Source organism: Copadichromis virginalis, unplaced genomic scaffold, assembly GCF_057382275.1.
Source record: "Copadichromis virginalis isolate Kocher_CV1m ecotype Utaka unplaced genomic scaffold, C_Virginalis_male_GT1.1 unmapped_scaffold_1, whole genome shotgun sequence".
NCBI classification, from domain to species: domain Eukaryota; kingdom Metazoa; phylum Chordata; class Actinopteri; order Cichliformes; family Cichlidae; genus Copadichromis; species Copadichromis virginalis.
In genome coordinates, this window is record NW_028188589.1 from 9,299,036 (window position 1) to 9,320,683 (window position 21,648).

Consider the following 21,648-nt stretch of genomic DNA (forward strand, 5'->3'; position numbering starts at 1 on the left):
GAGTATGTTGATGTCATTTTGAGGCTACAGGAGGAATTTGATCACAGATTTGCTGACTTCAAGACACACAGAGCCACCTTTCACATTTTTGCGGACCCCTTCTCCTTTGATGTGCAAGATGCCCCTTCTGTGCTTCACATGGAGCTCATTGAGCTGCAGTGCAACTCTGAACTCAAAGCAAAGTTCAGGGAGGTGAGTGGAAAAGCAGACAAGCTTGGACAATTTTTGAGAGACTTGAGCCCTAGTTTCCCTCGGCTTTCCCGAATGTTCAAGCGGACCATGTGCCTTTTTGGTAGCACATACTTGTGCCAAAAGCTCTTCTCCACTTTGAACTTCAATAAGTCCAAGTACAGGTCCAGACTTACGGATGATCATCTTCAAGACATACTGAGGGTCGCAACTGCTTCCTCCCTCAGGCCAAATCTGGCTCGGCTATGCGAGAGGAAACGCTGCCAGGTCTCTAGCAGCAAGGAGTAGGCAAGAGAAGCCATGTTCAGAAGAACAGTTCATTTTCTACAGTGTTCCATTCATGTTCAGAAGAAGGTTATAGAACTGTTAATACAGACATTTCAATCTAAATACAGCAGATATAGAAGACTGAAAGAAACACACAAGTTCACTGACTAAAAATATCTTATTATTATTTTATTTATGTATTACAGATTGATTTATTTTCTTATTAATTCTTAATTTGTTTATTTATTTTTCATATTTTGTGTTAAAAAATAAAAATAAAGAGATTTGAGAAGATTGGAATTTTTTAACCATGCCTTTCTTGTGGAAAACCTAATGCGGCCCAGCCTCACCCAGACTCTGCCTGCAGCGGCCCCCAGCTAAATTGAGTTTGAGACCCCTGTCCTACACCATAAATCAGTAAGAGAGGGTACGACCTCTCTCATGGCCCCAAGTGGTGTGTGCATGCCAGAGCACTCTGGAAGGCACACAGAGTCTTTACAGACTACTCAGGATCAAACCTCTATCATTATGCAATCGATTATACAACTCTAAGCATATATGAGTAAATATTTCTAAGCATAAATGACAATCAACAATATAAACCTTACAGCTGGTTTTAATAACAGAATTCATTTGTTTCTCAAATGAGAAAGAGCTATCGAGAAACACTCGACGTGAATTAGCATTATGTGCTAATGCTAATACTGTTTTCCCTTTCTTTATACAACTTGAGCAGCTATTGCTAAGTAGGCCACTTTTCTCTGCTAAGGATTTGTGTGACCATGATGGAAACTCTGATAAGCTAATGCTGCTAAGCTAATACTGTTTATGGGCCCTGTTAGAATCAATATTTCATTCTCATTCTGTTGTTTGAGAACAATAACAGAAAAATGTGCACTTGCGAACAAATTTATTGTGAATTCAGCTGTGAATGTACAGTTTGTCATTATTTAAGCTTCCATTTCCAAATGTTAGCTGACACTTTATTAGGTACACTGGTATCTATATCAGGTACACCTGTGACCTAAATGTTCCCGCAAACAGACTCCTTGGAGACCCCTACATAAATATCCATGAACTATCCAGCTAGACTAGTGTGTCTGTCCCTGAAAATATTCCTGCATGTGTGATTGTTCATGTGTCATCTGCAGGAAACAAACAGGAAGTGAGTGAAAGACACAGGAAATGTTTCCAGCTCTTCCTCCTCTATCAGATTTTCTCTCCATACCTGAGAGTGTCCAGTCTCCAGCCTGCATCCTTCAGTCCAGCCGACAGCAGCTTCATTCCTGAGTCACCTGGATGATTGTAGCTCAGGTCCAGCTCTCTCAGATGGGAGGGGTTGGAGCTCAGAGCTGAGGCCAGAGAAGTACAGCCTTCCTCTGTGATCAGACAGCCTGACAGACTGCAGACACACAAAACAACAATCAATCTGTCAACAGTTGTTTTCTCTTTGTCACAATAACATCTATCCATCCATTGTAACTTTATTTATAAGTGACAATACCCAACAGACAACAACAGTCATCTGAAGCTGTTTAACAGTGTAAGGTGACCGCCTCCTCTGTGAGCAGCACTTGGTGATGGTGGGAAGAAGAACTCCCTTTGACACAAAGATCCTCCCAGTGAAAACAGGCTCCAGGAGGAGCATCTACCATGACTGGTTGCAGGGTGAGGGGAAAGAGAAGAGATGAGCTCAGAGAGACAAGAACAAAACAGAGAGACAAAAGATGGCGCCGAGTATGGTAGCCTCGTCGCGAGCTCCCCCAAGCAACGGCTTTCTTCTGTGTTTAATTTTACTTTTCCTTTATTTTTTCACGAGTAGCACATGTCTCCTTGTGTACGACCGACAAACCTTACTGGACATAAAAGACGGTCTTTCTTATAACTTTCCGGAGTTCAAGTTTTGCAACACGGACGCTCCGTTTGCAGACCCCCCATTCATCTCACCTGAGACGCCTTTGTTCTCTGGCCCTGGAGGCCGCAAACGCCGACGCAGAGGGAGAAGATCTGGCGTTCTGGTTCGACTGAGACGGCGCACTAACAGACCACCGTTACCCAGTTTATTACTGGCTAATGTGCAGTCTCTGGAGAACAAGCTGTGCGAGCTTCGGGCACGGATCTCATTCCAGCGAGAGATGCGGGACTGCTGCGTGATCTGCCTCACAGAAACCTGGCTATCGGACAAGGTACTGGACTCCGCAATACAACTACCGGGATTCTCTGTGCATCGTGCGGACAGGTCACAGAAGCTTACTGGGAAAAGCAGAGGCGGTGGTGTATGTTTCATGATCAACAACAGCTGGTGTGATTATGCCAACGTGCACCCGGTCAAATCCTTCTGCTCACCGGACCTGGAGTACCTGATGATTAAGTGCCGGCCATTCTGGCTACCGAGGGAATTTACAGCAGTGATTATTACGGCTGTTTACATTCCCCCACAAGCCGACACTGACCGAGCACTCAGGGAACTGTACAGCGCGATCAGCAGCGAGGAAACCGCACACCCAGAGGCAGCGTTTATCACAGCCGGGGACTTTAATAAGGGAAACCTGAAGAAAGTCTCACCAAAACTCCATCAACACATACATTTCAACACTCGTGGAGACCGGCTCCTCGACCACTGCTACACCTCTTTCCGGGATGCGTACAAAGCCCTCCCCCGCGCCCCATTCGGCCAATCAGATCACCGCTCCATCTTGCTCCTGTCCACCTACAGGCAGAAGCTGAAACAGGAAGCTCCAACCCAGAGGGCGGTGCACTGTTGGACGGACCAATCGAAGTCTGCGCTGCGGGACTGTTTTGATCACGCGGACTGGGAAATGTTTCACGTGGCTGCTAGGGACATTGATGAGTACACAGACTCAGTCTGTGGATTTATCAGGAAATGCGTGGAAGATGTCGTCCCATCCAGAACAGTTAAATCCTTCCCAAATCAAAAACCCTGGATTAACGGAGATGTTCGCGCGGCACTGGCAGCACGGCACACCGCTTTTGCCTCCGCGAACACATCGGACTACAAAGATAAGATAAGATAAGATAAGATAGAACTTTATTAATCCCTCGGGTGGGTTCCTCTGGGAAATTCGATTTCCAAAAAAGCACAGCACCGACAGAAGTTACAGAGTTATACACACACACATATATATAAATACAGAGACAATATAAATAAAATATACGAAGGGGATGAATAGAATAAATAGGAATAAAAATAAAAAATACAAGTGAATTGCACATTTCAAGTATTGAGTCTATTGCACCGTTGACTATTTACAAAAGTATTGCACAAAAGGTATTGCACAGTGAGGTGAAGAGGCACTACAGCTTAGTTGTTCCCTCCTTTGTCCTCCTGTTTCCCCTCCCTCTCCCCTCCAAATATGCACATTACCAACTCCGGAAGACGATCAAAGCAGCCAAACGTGAGTACAGGGACAGGGTGGAACAACAGTTTGACAACCCTCGGAGTATGTGGCAGGGTCTAAACACGATCACAGACTTTAGAGGGAAACCCAGCACACCGCAGACCACGGCCTCTCTGTGTGAGGATCTAAACGTATTCTACGCTAGATTCGACACAGCGAACACCATGAGACCGGACAGTGTGCGCACCGCGGATGACGTCAGTGCGCACACTGTGTCTGAGGAGGATGTGCAGAAGTGCTTCAGGAAGGTGAACGCACGCAAAGCTACTGGTCCGGACGGGATTCCCGGCCGCGTCCTCAGGTCATGCGCGGCTCAGCTGGCTGGAGTGTTCACGCACATCTTCAACCTTTCCCTCTCTCTGTCTGTAGTCCCAGCCTGCTTCAAAATGGCCACCATCGTCCCTGTACCCAAATCCTCCACCATCTCCTCATTGAACGACTGGCGACCTGTAGCCCTGACCCCCATCGTGAGCAAATGCTTCGAGAAGCTGGTCAGGGACTTCATCTGCTCTGCACTACCCGACTCACTGGACCCTCTACAGTTCGCATACCGCCACAACAGGTCCACTGATGATGCCATAGCCCTGACACTACACACTGCCCTGTCACACCTGGAGAAGAGAGACACGTATGTCAGAATGCTGTTTGTAGATTACAGCTCAGCATTCAATACCATCGTTCCCTCGAAGCTGGACAGGAAACTGCAGGATCTAGGACTGAGCAGCTCCTTCTGCAGCTGGATCCTTAGCTTCCTGTCTGACAGACGCCAAGTGGTCAGACTGGGCAGCATCACCTCATCCCCCATCACACTGAACACTGGTGCTCCACAGGGGTGTGTACTGAGCCCTCTCCTGTACTCACTCTACACCTACGACTGCACAGCCACTAACAGCTCCAACATCATTGTGAAGTTTGCGGACGACACTACAGTGGTGGGTCTTATCACCAACGGTGATGAGACGGCTTACAGGGAGGAGGTCAGCGCCCTGACCCACTGGTGTCAAGACAACCATCTCACCCTCAACGTCGCAAAGACAAAGGAGTTGATAGTGGACTTCCGGAGGTGCAGAGAAGTACACACCCCCATCACCATCAACGGCGCTGCTGTGGAGAGAGTGAGCAGCTTCCGGTTCCTTGGTGTACATCTGGCTGAGGATCTTACGTGGTCAGTACACACAAACAAAACAGTGAAGAAGGCGCAGCAGCACCTCTTCTTTCTCAGGAGACTGAAAAGATTCGGCATGAGCCCCCGCATCCTCAGGACCTTCTATCACTGTGCCATTGAGAGCATCCTCACTGGATGCATCACCACCTGGTATGGCAACAGCACCGCCTACAACTGCAAAGCTCTCCAGCGAGTAGTGCGGTGCACTGAACGGATAATTGGAGGTGAGCTTCCCTCCCTCCAAGACATCTACAGGAAGCGGTGCCTGAGGAAAGCGGGGAGGATCATCAAGGACTCCAGTCACCCCAGCCATAAACTGTTCAGACTGCTTCCATCAGGAAGGAGGTTCTGCAGCATCCGGTCCCGAACCAGCAGACTGAGAGACAGCTTTTTCCATCAGGCCATCAGACTGCTGAACACGTCATAGACACCTCAGCTTCACTACTGGAACTTCAACATTATGCACTACGCACTGTACAGTAATGCCACTGTTTTGCACATGTCTCAACTCTGTATTTCTTTATATATTTTATTTTATTATTTTTTACTATTTAATTTGTAAAAATGTGTACACACACACACACACACACACACACGTAGAAAAACATTTAGTATACACATCCAGAAATGCATACACTATTATATATTGTACTGTGATATTATTCTGTTATCATATGTTACCTTATATATGTAATCAAAATAGTTGAAGTATGTTAACTGCTGTAGATCATAGTATACCCTTTAATATAGAGTGTGTGATTAGTATGTAGTTTTAGTTTGCATTATACTTCTGACTTAAAAGAGTGTGAAAATCATTAGATCTATTGGTTTGACCTGTATTACTCAACACTGTTGAATGTCTCACACTGTTTCTTGACATGTTTTACTGCTGAATCATGAAGAGAATGTTGTGTGCAGAGGACCTTGTCCAGATAATAGAAGAAACAGACCACATTCCTTTTGTGAAGAGCAGAAAGACAGGGAGCCGAGGTCATAACTTGGGCGCCGTAAGAGAGAAAGAATGTGAATGTTTAGGCTTTTACGACTAGGTGGGGGCCACTAGAGAGTATAAAAAGCTGTGTAACCCGTCACCACTTTGAGACATGCTGTGACCCTCTGCAGGCAGGTCTCCCCATCATGATGGCTCTAATGCTCATAAGTGTTGAATTGTATGGAAATAAATGATTGTTGATTGAGCATTTATACACCGAGTACTGTCCTTCCTTCAGCCCAAAGATTCAAAGAATTGGGAGATTTCAACAGTACATATATTTATTCGTTTCAGGTTGGCCATTCTTGTATTTTGCTCGTTTGTGTTGTTGTGTTTTGCACATCTCTGTTGCTTGTCAGTGGGCCCCAGGGCAGCTGTGGCTACAATGTAGCTTTCCATCACCAGTGTGTGAATGTGTGTGTGAATGGGTGAATGACTGAATGTAGTGTAAAGCGCTTTGGGGTCCTTAGGGACTAGAAAAGCGCTATACAAATGCAGGCCATTTACCATTTGTGGGGCTCGCACACAAGAATTTCACTCGCATGTGCTGTGCCAGTGTGCCTGGCCTCACATAAAAGTGATTTGATTTGAAAGTTAAGGACACGTAGTAGTGACATATAAAAGCATCAGGAGTGAAAAGAGGGGAGAAGAAAGCAGAGCATCATGGGAAGTCCACCAACAGCCTGAGCCTATAGCAGCATAACTAAGGGATGGTTCAGGGTCACCTGATCCAGCTCTAACTATAAGTTTTATCAAAAAGGAAAGTTTGAAGCTGATCTACAAAGTAGAGAGGGTGTCTGTCTCCTGAACTCAAACTGGGAGCTGCTGCCACACCCAGTCCAACATAGCCAGGCTTTCTTTGCTGCTTTGACAAAACCTCAAATCCCAGTCAGAGATGATGAGCATCATCACAGTGATGATCATTTCTCTGTAACCCAGGCTTTCTGCTTCAGGATCTGTGCACGCTCACAGAACAAGGAGACCTTTAAACATCATTTCACTAAATGGATGGACTGAGCTCAGCCTACAGATGAACTGGTGCCAGAGATCATAAAGAACATCAAACAGTCAAATTCAACACTTTAATGGAAATATGAGATTAATGCTGCAGACAATCATGAACCTGCTGAATTCATGAACATCAAGAATGCAGCGAGTGGTAAAATAAAGATCTGACCTCAGTGTGCTCAGTGTTCCTGTCTATTCCTAACATATTCCTAACATGATAGCTGCACTTTAGAGCTCTAAAACTGGAACTGACACATGTTTAAACTCTACATGTTACTCAGTACATTCAGTTCTGACACTCGCCCACAGTCCAACAAAGGAAACATGGAGAGCACATCAGTTTGTCACCAAAGTCTAATTATTAGAGCAACTTAACCTGTTATTATCTCGTTAACTCATTAACTGATTAACGTCAGCAATTATTTTAATCACAGTTTTTAAAATCATGATTATTGTGAAAGTGCTCACTGGCTCTGAATATAACAGCCATGGGTCACAGGAGGGATGTTGATCAGTGCTGGCTTGAAATGGGCGTCATTATGCGTCTCAGCCAATGGGAGCATTGAGGGTGGGCCTAATACTACTGCAGCGCTCACATGACCCAGGACAGAAAGAAAGGGGCGGGGACAGAAACATGGAGACAGGTACAGATCTTTGACATGTTCATTTTAAACTGTTCCAGGAGGCAGTGTTGATACAACTAAAGTTATCTGTTGTTGAAGAAGTCGGTCTGAGGAACGTTCTTAGGATCAACAAATGACGGCATGTATGAGCCTCAAGACGCAGCATCACAAGAAGAACACATGAGCTGTAGAAAAAGGAGAGACTACGAAAGCCACGGCGTTACAACATGAACATGCTTGATCAGAGTGTGATTGTGAACAGGAGGAAGACTCAGCTGAGAACAGTGTGGTGGATACAGAGCAGAGCCCACCATCAGTACAGAGGCCTGTCCATTAGAGTGCTGCTCCAACATGCAGCACATGTACTTGGCCACAGCTGCAACATCTGTACCTGTGAAAGATTCTTCTCTGTTGCTGCTCATATTGTGCAGAAGAAGAGAGTTTCTTTATCATCAGAAAATGTCAATGAGCTTGTGAGTCTTAGCAGCTGGCTCGGTGCAGAGGAGGAAGAACATGTCAGTCAGAGGAAGATAAATGCAGTTCATGTTGTCAACTCAACCTGGACTGTTGAAAGAGTTTTTCTTTGTCTGGTTTCTGACTGAGATTCTCCAAAGGAAATCCAGCACAAACACACACTTCACACACTCAAAGTCCTGCACAGTAAATGAGCTGATGAGCGTTTGTGCTGCTGCCTGATAACAGAACAATAGTTCTGCTGCTTCCTGTTCTGCAAACACACATTTATAAATGTTCACTTGCTGTTGATCAAAGGTATGTTGGTGGCTCTGGACGCTGAGGGAACTTTGTAAAAAACTAGATCAAATGTTAACGTCCTGGCAGAGGCAAAGAACTTTGATTTGATATTTGATTAGATTCATGTTTCAGCTCAGACTGACAGAAATATTTGAACTGCTGCTGTGTTAAAGGGAACACTGCTGTTAGAAAGCACCTGATCTGTTTCTGCACACTGAATGTTGCACTTCTCATACTGCAGTACTATTAAAATAAGTACACAATGCACTACTTTTGAACTCATGATTGAATGTTGCTGTAACAAAACCATTAATGTGATTCAAAGTGTTCATGGTTTCCCAGCACAACAAATGATTGCACAAGTGTGACTGATCCACTTTCTAATGTGTGTGTAGCCCACACTGTGTGTCACTGTGTCACAGGTGAGTCTGTGTGTCCAGGTTCTATGAGGACAACAGGATATAGTGACTGAGTCCAGCAGCTTAAAGTCTGACTCCATCCTGACTCCATAAAAATAAGGCTTTTATGAAAACACTGAATACAAATTGCTGCCTTTAACCCATTCACTGCCATTGACGTCTATAGACGTCAATTGAAAACATACGTTGACTCATGGCTGGCAGTGAATGAGTTAAAAAGACTAAATGTACAGTTCAGTATTGAATACTACATAAAATAAACTATATATAAAGTGTGTCTGAATGGCAGAGATGCAGAAATATGTGCATGTAGCACAGAGCCACGGCTCAGTGTCTGAATGAGTCTCACAGACAACTTTTCTTACTGTTAAAAACCTCGTCATGGCCATTCATGCTGTACAAAGTAATTAGACATGTGTGGGGCGACCGCCTACTGGTGTTGGCCAGAGGGGCCGATGGCGCGATATGGCAGCCTCGCTTCTGTCAGTCTGCCCCCAGGGCAGCTGTGGCTACAACCGTAGCTTGCCTCCACCAGTGTGTGAATGTGAGAGTGAATGAATAGTGGCATTGTAAAGCGCTTTGGGTGCCTTGAAAAGCGCTATATAAATCCAATCCATTATTATTATTATTATCTACAGAAACATCAGAATCTCAGCTAAAAGTTCACAAAACCATCTCAACAACCACCAAACAGCTGAAACAGCAGGTGAACAGATCACACAAAAAAGATGTAAACACAAATCCCCCTGATCATCTGTTTTTTAAACATGAAGCGTCGTTTTGGACGTTCATTTACTGCTGGTTCAGTGAATTTTGGTTGGACAGTGATGAAACCTGCAGCCTCAGAATCTGTGAGAAGTCTGCTTTCAGCACGCAACAGCATTGTTGTGTTGTGTGGATTCACCTCTGCAAACTCATCACTGTTTTACCATCATGTTTCTACTTAGACAATAACAAAGGAAGCAGTTGCCAGGAACTACTTCCTGTCTTGTTAACATAAGAGTACGTTGCCCTTCAAAACACCTCCACTTCTCCTCTTATTAGAGGACTGCCTTATTATTAATCTGCTAATTCTGGCAGTTGATGAAAGAAAAAATGCTTGATCTCACCTGAGAGTTTCCAGTGTACAGCGTGGACTCTTCAGTCCTTCAGACAGAAGCTTCACGCCTGAATCCTTCAGGTTACTGTTACTCAGGTCCAGCTGTCTCAGATTAGAGGTCTGAGAGCTGAGACCTGAGGACAGAGCTTCACAGCTTCTCTCTGACAGGTCACAGTGACTCAGTCTGAAAAATAACAGATAAACAATTACAAAAATAAAACACTTATGTTGAAGTGTAATGAGATACTATTATATTTAGCAATATTTCATCTTGTTTTGTCAGGAAACTGAGCACTGATGCAGAGCAACATGTGGAGAGAATCAGAGGAGAAGAAGTGAAGAGAGAACAGCAGTAAAACAACACTGAATTGTTCAGTGTGCTTTTGATATCAACAGAATGTGTCAAATTTCTTTATTTTGTATTTGTTTTAGTAGAATTGATGATTATCACTTAGATAACAACCACAGGCCAGGTCTAAATTGCACTTTGGTGACACTTACACCCAGAAATATTTCAGAAATGTGGACAATTTGTGCTCCATTGTATTCAGTATTGAACAAACTGAGTACCGATGACCACTTAATATTTTTGATATTTTATTTGAGTTGTTCCACCTGATCTGTGTTAACTAGAATAAACATTTAAAAGCTAAAGCTATGATCACATATGTACTTACAGAGCTTTGTTGGAGGCTTTGACCACTGGCAGCAGCCTCAGAAGAGCCTTTTTAAAGGCTCATGTTCTCACTTAGATCATCGATTTCTACTTACATTTCATTCTGGGAAAAATGGGGATTACTTTGAAAATGGGAACTATTTTCCCCAAAAATCAGCCCTGGATTAGTAAATCACTCCAACATGTTCTCAGGCAGAAGAAGCTGTCTTGTTATGAGGGAGAGAAGAAAAGCAGCTAAAATCAGGTGTAAAAGTAAAGCAGAGGATGAGCTGAATGAAGGACACTCAAGGCTGGCTTGGAAAGGAATGAAGTCCATGGTGGGGATGCAGAACAAGGAGCAAAGATGAATGTGATGCTGAATCAGCAGAAGACTTGGACTCATTTGATTCCAGCTTTTTTTTTTATTGGCATTTTAGAATCACTATACAATACCATCAACTTCAGCTATCTTTCAGTACATATATTTTTTCTTTTTTTCTATATTTAAACAACTAAAATATCCATACAATAAGAATGAAAGAAGAAGAAGAAAAGAAAAAGAAGCAAAACAGGAAACAACAAACAACATAAATAAAAAATACATAAGGAAAAAGAAAAAGGAAAGAAAAATAAATAAATAAATATAGGGAGTGTGTTTTTGTTTCCATTAATGTAACTAATTTTTCCTCTAGTCTTCTAGTAGTTAACAAAGTCAAAATGCAAAAGCAAAAACTGGCCTGCGTTTTCTAATGTAGTCCATCCATTTCTTCCATCGTGATACAAACAGGTCCCTCTTGTAGTTCACATCTGCTGTCATTTTCTCCATTCTGTAAATGTCCAGTGTGATGTTCATCCACGTGTCCATAGCTGGGCTCTCTGAAGAAAGCCATTTTTTTGTGATGGCTTTTTTGCCTGCTGCCAGTAAAATATTAAACAAGTATTTATCGTTCTTTGTCCATCCTTCTGGCATAAGTGCAAAACGTAGAGTTTTACTTTCCAAAGGTAAATATCTTCCAAATGTCTCTTTTATTGCTGCATGTATTCCCTTCCAATGAGTTTTAATAACATGACAGTCCCAGAAAATATGATAGTGATTTGCATTTGTATTTCCACAATTTCTCCAGCAAGCGGGAGGGTTACCTTCATAGTGAGATTTTTGGTGAGGTGTAATAAAATATCTTATCAGGCATTTCCACCCAAATTCCCGCCAGCTCTGTGAGCTGCTACATTTCCATTGATATGCCCATATTGTTGTCCATTCTTCCTCCTTTATCTCTATTCCTCCCTCCATTTCCCATTTTGTTTTGATATACAAGGTTGAGTGTAATTTCATATTTGTTAATCCTTTATAGAGGTCACCTATAATACCTCTATTTTTATTTGAACTGCCCTTTTAAAAACGTCTAGCAGCTGTTTACTCAATTCAGCCTTAGCTTTTATCGTTTTATTGACAAAATGCCTCATCTGTAGACATCTATAAAAATCCTGTGTTTCTAATGAATATTTATCTTTCATTTTATCAAAACTAATTAGTCTGCCTTCCTCCATTACCATACATAAAGCTGTTAATCCTTTATATGTCCAATCTTTGAATCTGGTGTCCAATTTATTTGGAGCAAAATGTGTGTCATATGCACACCACTTAAGAACTGCTATATCCTCTTCTAGTTTATATTCTTTTATTACTGTTTCCCAAATTTTAAAAGTCAACTTGATCCATGGATTTTCAATAGTTTTTATTAAATTTTGCAAGCTTCTGTCTGCTATAATAGCTTATATGGGGATGGAGGTCAGACTCTCCTCAATAACTTTCCATTGAGCGTCATATGAAGGATTACATCAGCATATCATAGGCCTTAATTGTGCTGCCCAATAATATTCCCTAAGAGAAGGTAAGCCCCACCCCCTTTTCCTTTGTTAAGTTGTAGGGTTTTAAATCTAATTCGGGGCCTTTTTCCTTGCAAAATTTTATCCCATTCATTAAACTGTTTCTGGTTAATTTCTATTGGTAATGTTTGAAATAAATATAATAATTTAGGAAAAATATTAATTTTAATTGAGTCTATTCTCGAATATAAACTTAAATATGGAATTAGATCCCATCTCGCTGTATGTTCCTTAATTTTTTTCTGTATTGGTAAATAATTTCGTTCTAATAGTTCTGTAAGATCCTTAGGTATTATGACTCCTAGATATTTAAAGTACTCTGTTTGCCATGCTAATTGATACTTATTTTTAATTTCTTCTGATGGAATATAGTTGTACTTAAGCAATTGTGTTTTACTCATATTAACCCTATATCCAGATAGTCGACCAAAGTATTCAAATGATTGCATTAATTTAGGTAAAGAGTTTAATGGTTGACCCAAAAATATTAAAATATCATCTGCATAGCAGGCTAATTTATGCTCCTTTTCATGGATATTAATACCTTCTACTTCTTTATTTTGTCTTATATATTGAGCCAATGGTTCCAGATATAACGCAAATAATAATGGTGAGCACGCACAGCCCTGCCTTGTTCCTCTTTGCAGCTTAATACTATTTCATAGGTAGCCATTAATTTTAATCCTTGCCGTAGGGTTATCATAAAGTGCCTGTATTGTCTTAATTATATTTTCGTGAAAGCCAAATGTATGCAAGACTCGGTAAAGAAAGTTCCAATTAACTGAATCGAATGATTTTTCTGCATCGATACTGATTACCATTGCTTCTATTTTATTCTTTTGAATATGATTAATAATTTGTAATGTCCGTCGTACATTATCTTGTATTTGGCGCTCTCGAATAAAACCTGTTTGATCATTATGAATTAGATTAGGTAAGAACTTTTCTAATCGTCGAGCCATGATAGATGTAAACAGCTTGTAATCTGTGTTAAGAACAGATATTGGTCTATATGACGCACATTCTAATTTATCCTTGTTTTCTTTTGGGATGGCAGAGATAATTGCTTCTTTCCAGCTAGCAGCACGGACATTCACAGCAGCAAAGGGTTCTTGCTGATCTGAGCTGGCTTGGCCCTGGCTTATTGAAGATTAAAGAAAGCGGAATCAGCTGTTCAAACCCCCACAAGGCTGCCCGCTGTGACTGAAACAATGGACGAGTCGTGACTTCTCAAAATGGGCTCATTGAACGCAGCACGGATAAGATCTTGAAGAAGCTCATGGCGGTCATGAGTTCTCAGACTTTGCTCTTTGAGTGCAAAACTGATAACCTCTCGGAGAAGCTTGTGGCTCTCCAACGCGAGATTGAGAGACGAGTGACGGACTGTTAGATCAGCTGTGAAATTGACATGCAGTTGTTCGCACCAAGAAGTGAGCAGAATAACACACAGGAAATGGTCTTGGGCAGACTCAAACCAGGCCCTGGAGTCACGACTCTAACCTTCAGTGCATGGGTCACCTGTTCAGCCAGGTAAGCTACAGCAGTCAGCAGTGTGTGAGTTAATTTGAAGACAATGATGACTATAAGTCAGGTAAAAAAAAAATACTATCATCAACCAACAAGGGGAAAACAGTGAGCTTGAATGACCAAGCTTTGACCAAGGGTGGCTCACTCCTCGGTCTTCTTGCACAAGGAGTGAACCACCCTGCATGGCCATCAATGTGGTGCAACCAAGGCCATCATACAGTACAGGCCATCCAAGCTGATTTTAACTTTTCCTCCCAGATACCACCTTAGAAATCATCTAGATTAGGATATGTTGGCTGTTCTAGATCCAATCACAACAAACAGAGAGCTGTTGTGTGTCCAAGGTGAACAGGAAGAATATATACATGCATAAAGTCAATAAAGTCAGAAGGTTTGCTTTAGACTGTGCTGCAGTTTATCATCAAAGACTACCAAACAGGCACCATGCTGCCAACAAATGGCATCAAGTCTGACGTTAGTTTACTTTTTTTGTTCTTTTTTTAAATCAAGATTACATTTTATAGCAACCACAGCACAGATGACCAGGGAAGGTGTGCTTGAGGGGATATAGCTACAACAGCTGGTTTCAGACTGAAGATGAACTGAGGTGCTGCACCCAAGTCTGCAGGTTCAGGGAGGGACAAACATCTGCTACAACCAGATTGGAGTGAGAGGAGAGAGCAGGCCAACAACAACAAAGAAACAACAAACACACTGTGGAAGACCGAAGCAGAGTTTAGTTTAAAGTGGAACTAAGGATGTTTCTCTGGCTGCCAGGATTCACTGAGTAATTCAAATGCTTTCTTTAATGCAGGAGCCACCATGCATGTAAAAGCAAGTGTTTCACCAACATTTGTGACTAAAATAGACCTGCAGTAGAAATGTATCTAGGAGCATGCATGTGAATATGAAGTATCACAACATCAGGCACATGCAGCCTAAGTGTTTAAACAAAGACTGATAACATAACAGCAGCAGTGATGATCAGAGTTTATGGTGAATCCAGCGTCTCGAGTTCTGGAGGCATCAAAGAGGTTACAGTTGTATTGGAGAAATCCCAAAACTTTAGGATACAATTTCATACAAAGACCGAAAGCCTGGTGAAATAAATTACTGACACAGTTGGATGTTAAAAGTAAAGACATGAGTACAAATGTACTCACAGAGCTTTGTTGGAGGCTTTGACCACTGGCAGCAGCCTCAGAAGAGCCTCCTCTGAAGCAGAGTATTTCTTCAGGTCAAACACATCCAGATCTTCTTCTGATGACAGTAAGATGAAGACCAGAGCTGACCACTGAGCAGGAGACAGTTCATCTGTGGAGAGACGTCCTGATCTCAGGGACTGTTGGATCTCCTCCACTAGAGAACGATCATTCAGTTCATTCAGACAGTGGATCAGATTGATGCTTTTCTCTGCAGACAGATTCTCACTGAGCTTCTCCTTGATGTACTGGACTGTTTCCTGATTGGTCTGTGAGCTACTTCCTGTTTGTGTCAACAGACCTCGTAGGAGAGTCTGATTGGTCTGCAGTGAAAGACCCAGGAGGAAGCGGAGGAACAAGTCCAGGTGTCCATTTGGACTCTGTAAGGCCTTGTTCACAGCACTCTGGTGGAGAGATTGTAGGTTTGGTTTGCTAATTAACTTAGACAACATCAAGATTCTCTGTTGTTGTTCCATCAGATTGAGTCCAGAGTTGATGAAGCTCAGATGGACATGAAGAGCAGCCAGAAACTCCTGAACACTCAGATGGATGAAGCAGAACACCTTGTCCTGGTACAGTCCGCTCTCCTCTTTAAAGATCTGTGTGAACACTCCTGAGTACACTGAGGCTTCTCTGATATCGATGCCACACTCTGTCAGGTCTGATTCATAGAAGATCAGGTTTCCTTTCTGCAGCTGATCAAAAGCCAGTTTTCCCAGAGATTTAATGATCTTCCTGTTCTTTTTATTCCAGTGTGGATCTGTCTCAGCTCCTCCATCATACTTGACCTTCTTCACTTTGGCCTGAACCACCAGGAAGTGGATGTACATCTCAGTCAGGGTGTTGGGCAGCTGTCCTCCCTCTCTGGTTTCCAGCACATCCTCCAGAACTGTAGCAGTGATCCAGCAGAAGACTGGGATGTGGCACATGATGTGGAGGCTTCGTGATGTCTTGATGTGGGAGATGATGCTGCTGGCCTGCTTCTTATCTCTGAATCTCTTCCTGAAGTACTCCTCCTTCTGTGGGTCAGTGAACCCTCTCACCTCTGTCACCATGCCAACACAGTCAGGAGGGATCTGATTGGCTGCTGCAGGTCGTGTGGTTATCCAGAGGCGAGCCGAGGGAAGCAGTTTCCCCCTGATGAGGTTTATCAGCAGCACATCCACTGAGGTGGACTTTCTAGGGTCAGTTAGGATTGTAGTTTTGTGGAAGTCCAGAGGAAGTCGACACTCATCCAGACCATCAAAGATGAACACAACCTGGAAGTCTTCAAAGCTGCAGATTCCTGCTTCTTTGGTTTCAGTAAAGAAGTGATGAACAAGTCCCACCAAGCTGAACTTTTCCTCTTTCAGCACATTCAGCTCTCTGAAAGTGAATGGAAATATGAACTGGATGTCCTGGTTGGCTTTGTCTTCAGCCCAGTCCAGGCTGTATTTCTGTGTTAAGACTGTTTTCCCAATGCCAGCCACTCCCTTTGTCAGCACTGTTCTGATTGGTTCATCTCTTCCAGGTGAGGCTTTAAAGATGTCTTCTTGTCTGATTATTGCTTCTAGACTGTCTGGTTTCCTGGATGCTGTTTCAATCTGTCTGACCTCATGTTCATCATTGACCTCTGCAGTCCCTCCCTCTGTGATGTAGAGCTCTGTGTAGATCTGATTCAGAAGGGTTGGGTTTCCTGCTTTAGCGATGCCCTCAAACACACACTGGAACTTCTTCTTCAGCTTAGACTTAAGTTTACGATGACAAACAGCAGCTGGAAGTTCTGAATAATAATAATAAAAATACAACTTTAACAATCATATTTTACAAAATGATGATGACAATTTCTGACCCACTGAGAAATGACTGAACACACTGGTGTCACAAGTCTCTCATTTATCCAGCAGCTTAAATCTTTAGATAAATCCTCTTACGTCTCTGCAGACGGTCAGCCAGCTCCTCCTGCTTCATTCTCCTCAGGAAGTCCACTGTGATCTTCACAAATGCCTCTCTGCTGCTGCTCCTCTGCTCATCATCCTCCCTCTGAAACTCCAAGCACTGGGGCTCATTTGGATTCAGAGCCTTCTGGATCTTCTTCAGCTCGTTCTTCACAAAAGTGATGATGTTGTCCTCCAGCAGCTGGAACAGAATACTTTATGAATGACCCACCACTCTGAACTTTAGTCCACACAACATCCACTTCTTTACGATCAAGGGGCATATCATCCACGAACTCTTTACCAATTATAGGTTTGACTTTATCTGATTAACTGAGACTTTGTCCACAACTCCATGATCCCAAAAAGTTGATTCTGTTCATATGAATGCAGTGATTTCAGTGGGAGAAACATTTCACTGGTGTTCAGAGCTGAACTACCAACAGGTTGATGATCAAAGCCAGAAACTTGGAGATGTTTCAGGTGACTGAGTTGATCGTACAGACAACTGGTCTTAAAGGTTCACTCTGTTTACACATACAGATCAGTATTTAAGGTTTGACTCTCATCATCCACTGGGGCACAAACTGGGCGTCATCAGGACACTACAACACAGAACAAACACCATCCCCACAGACACAGCAGCCAACGAAGCAGAACTTCACATCAAGAAGGTCCTGAGTAAATGTGAACGCTGGTTTGAGGGCGGAGTCAAGGAGGCCATTTATGTGAAAAGGAAAGACCATCTCTGAATGGAGGAGGGGCCTAAGGGTACATTTGTCACCATCTTACATGCTGTGATTGCAGCCATTCCCCAGCTCTCTGTGAACTGGACTCATGACCATTGATCAACAACCATTGATCAATGGTCCTGACAGTATGCGTACCAATGATCAATGAACTGACCTCCCAGCCCATTGTTCCTTCAGTGGGCTGGTTTCAGTCATACAAATGTCCTGTTTATGAGATTGAAACCTGCAGTCAGCTGAGACTGAAGAAGTCACCTGATGATGATGACACGTTTCTCCCACTGAAAACATCCAGATGAACAGAATCAAGCTTTTTGGGATTTACGTACCTGGATGATTGAGCATCAAGACACAACTCTGTGACTTTTCTCAGATGAATCAATCCTCTCCTCCAGCTTTGTTTACATCTACCAGCCCTGTGGCGCTGCCCAGGGAAATAATCTATGTGAGAGGTGGAAAGTCATACAGGTGTCTGCTCCTGCCTTCAGTTATTTTATCTACTGTGTGTCAACTGGCTGAACCTCCTCCAACTGTCTACTGTCTCCCTAAACTCAACAATGACTTAGTGATCTATCCATTCTCTGACCAAAGACATCCTGCTGCAGGAGGTTAACATAGCAGCCAATGATGATCCCACTCACTGTGAACAACACATTTGGACCTGATTTGCTGCTCTGGTTTACACGTGAACTTCCACTGCTGCTGTCACCAACTTGAGAAGCTCTACAGAAAAACTGGACTTGTCCATAAAAATCATAAACTACATTACAAGGACAGCATTGCTCAATCAACTCTAATTACTACTGACATGTTATCTCTTCTAACTAAGGTACAGACACTCAAACTTGCTGCTTTCAGTGAGAAGTCAAATGTCTGAATATGAGCTGGAAGCTGCTGAGAGTTCTCCCTCCTTCCCGTGGGGTTTACTTTCTCTACTACTTTCACTATAAACACGCCCCTTTCATGCACCTGCAGAGGGCCACCAGCAGATGGAGCTGTCTTAAACAAATCCACTTGGATAGTTAGCTGTAGATGACTTTCTCAGTATAATTGTAGGACTTTGAGTTATTCTTTAGATTTATTTAAACTCTTATATTGTGCACAAGTGTTGAGCGACCCATAATTTCTCTGTACTTTTCATAAGAGCAGCCAGACTTTCAGCTGGTTTTTCTTTGCTCTGCAGGTTTTATGAAGGTGTGTCAAAGTTGTTCTTTGGACATTGGCTGCTTTTTAAATCATTTTCAGTCCTCGTACAGGAACATTCTTCAAGCTAAATCCAAGTGTGTTAGACCAGAGTTAACCTGATAGATATGTGTGGGTGTGTAACTCTTAGAAGCTGATTGGCTGCTTTTTATGGGGGCTGGGTCTTTGGAAAGTGTTTTAGTAACACACCCTGAACTGCACACTTTAACAAACAACATGAGATTTTAACAGTAATGTAAAACTCATGTGATTCACTGTTATTAAGCACAAACACATCTATGGCCCTGTTTCCATTAGTAGCTGCTCAGATCGACTCGCCACGACTGGACTGGATCCACTGGTTTCCATTACAGTTGAGGACCACCTAATGTGGTCGTCTCAATACAGCCGAGTGTCAGCTCACATCATTAGTAAGTGCTAATGCTGCTAATTTCCATCATATTTGTCATTTATTGCTCAAAGTTTTTGAAGAAACAGTTATTCAGCTTCATTCCCACTGATCTCGACTACAAACTGTTTCACTTTGGTTTTTGTTTAAAGCCTCGATGTTTAAAACGTTTCCCTGTGATCACATTTGCACCGTCTGAATTCAAAGTTTGTTTCTTTTGGTCATTTAGTCCACAGAGTCCTTGGTGTTCTGAAAGGGACCTATAAATAAATGCATTATTATTAATATTAATAATAAAGTAGTTGTTGTACATGTACAGACCATAAATGTGGAGTCCAGCTGTGTTTGATGCTGCTGGGCAGACTGACCACTGGGACCCTCTGAGCTCTGCTGGTCCACTCTGTGGAGGAACCATGGACACACACACGAAGCCACTTTCATTATTAAAATGTGAATTTAGCCTCTAACAGCTGTGTTCAGTCAGTGTTTCTGCTTCCCTGTGTCTGACGTATGTGCTTCTGAAAGAACCGTTAAAAATTCCCGTAAACACTTTTAACCCTTTAAAACCGATCCACAGCCTGGTTCTGACCAAAGCTTCCCTCGTTAGCGAGTTGAGGACCGGTTGAAGATTTTCTGTCGTGTTTTTCGTTCTTCATGAGGAATAAGTCTCTAAACTAGTGGGGCCTGTGGAAACACAGACTCAACAAAATGACTGTTACAGGGTCAAAGGTCAGGGTTCAAACACAGGACTGTGTTTCACTGTTTCAGCATCAACACTGTGGAACAAACTTGCTGTCAATGTGAGATCAGCACAGTCAGTAAGGTGTAGTAACTCCTCTGGATGAATCCTGCACTCCTCCTGATCTGTCACAGTGATCCAGCTGTCTGCAGATTCATCACTGTGGTCGGCCTGCCGCCACCAGCAGCTGGATCGCCGCTGCCGCCACCAGCAGCTGGATCGCCGCTGCCACCACCAGCAGCTGGAACGCCGCTGCCGCCACCAGCAGCTGGAACGCCGCTTCCGCCATCAGCAGCTGGATCTCCGCTGCTACCACCAGCAGCTGGAACGCCGCTGCCAACAGCAGCTGGATCGCCGCTGCCATCAGCAGCAGCTGGATCGCCGCTGTCACCAGCAGCTGGATCGCCGCTGCCAACAGCAGCTGGATCGCCGCTGCCATCAGCAGCAGCTGGATCGCCGCTGTCACCAGCAGCTGGATCGCCGCTGCCAACAGCAGCTGGATCGCCGCTGCCATCAGCAGCTGGAACGCCGCTGCCAACAGCAGCTGGATCGCCGCTGCCATCAGCAGCAGCTGGATCGCCGCTGCCACCAGCAGCTGGATCGCCGCTGCCACCAGCAGCTGGATCGCCGCTGCCATCAGCAGCTGGATCGCTGCTTCATGTTTGAAAGGAGCTTTCTTTATCAGTCACTTCATTATAGGAACAAGAAGCTCATCAGATCCTGTCTGTGTGACACTGAAGGTGAGATTAATGAAAGTGTGTGAGCGACTAACAGTGTGATATCATTGATATATAAACTCACAGGAAAAGAGGAAACACACTCGTATAAATGTGTGAATGAGGCGAGTATCAAACTGCTCAGAGGAGAAAAGCTCCATATAAGAACCATTACTCCCAGTATTATTCCAAACTGGTCCAGCCTATAAAGATGAACTCTGTGTGAACAGCTGACCTGTGTCATGTGACCAAGAACACAAAGATGATCTACTGTCAGATCAGGACACGTCACAGTTACTGTTTAACAGCACACTGCAACATTCACACGTTCATCTAACAAACTGATCATTAGCAGCTGCATGTTCACACGTTTCACTTTGATTCACTACAGATTCAGCAGACAGAAAGAAGCTGATGAGGAAACAACAGTTCAGTTCATTTCTGTCCTGGGTGATGAAAACAGCAGCACTGCTGAGGAGCAGGAAGTGGGGATCAGACTGAGTGAAGAGTTTCAGGACAGAGAGTTTGAGAACATCTCCTCTTCCTAAAAATCATCTCTGAGTATCTGCTGTGTTTGTGGAAACGCTCCAACACACAGCGCTGCACATATGAACACGTGTGTGAAACAGAGCTGACATTAAACATGATGGAGGATTTATTCACACACACACAACAACATTTACACACACATTACCTCTCTGCAGGACGACACACGCCTGATTTAAAGTAAATA

The 21,648-nt window shown here is 43.3% G+C and overlaps 2 protein-coding genes across 2 annotated transcripts in view; both read right to left on the reverse strand.

The window, feature by feature from the left end:
- LOC146679778 (neoverrucotoxin subunit alpha-like) overlaps window positions 1–11,453 on the reverse strand; it is a 17,761-nt gene extending 6,308 nt beyond the window's left edge. The window contains exons 1-3 of the mRNA XM_085450431.1: window positions 11,374–11,453; window positions 9,944–10,117; window positions 1,720–1,858 (exon numbers count right to left, since the gene is read on the reverse strand). Coding sequence (XP_085306557.1) covers window positions 1,720–1,858; window positions 9,944–10,117; window positions 11,374–11,453 — 393 coding nt within the window. The remainder of the gene's footprint in view (window positions 1–1,719; window positions 1,859–9,943; window positions 10,118–11,373) is intronic.
- Window positions 11,454–15,121: 3,668 nt separating this feature from the next.
- Window positions 15,122–17,337, reverse strand: LOC146679779 (protein NLRC3-like). Its single transcript, XM_085450275.1, has 2 exons — window positions 17,118–17,337; window positions 15,122–16,966 (listed from the first exon to the last, which is right to left on the reverse strand). The coding sequence occupies exons 1-2, from the start codon at window positions 17,152–17,154 to the stop codon at window positions 15,162–15,164; spliced, it is 1,842 nt and encodes a 613-aa protein (XP_085306401.1). The 5' UTR covers window positions 17,155–17,337; the 3' UTR covers window positions 15,122–15,161.
- Window positions 17,338–21,648: the final 4,311 nt, after the last annotated feature.

Bases quoted from the DNA above. Each gene is read 5' to 3' on its own strand.
- LOC146679779 (XM_085450275.1), bottom strand. From the start codon at position 17,154: ATGAAGCAGGAGGAGCTGGCTGACCGTCTGCAGAGAC. The intron at 16,967-17,117 runs GTAAGAGGATTT...ATTATTATTCAG, and splicing joins GGCTGACCGTCTGCAGAGAC to AACTTCCAGCTGCTGTTTGT.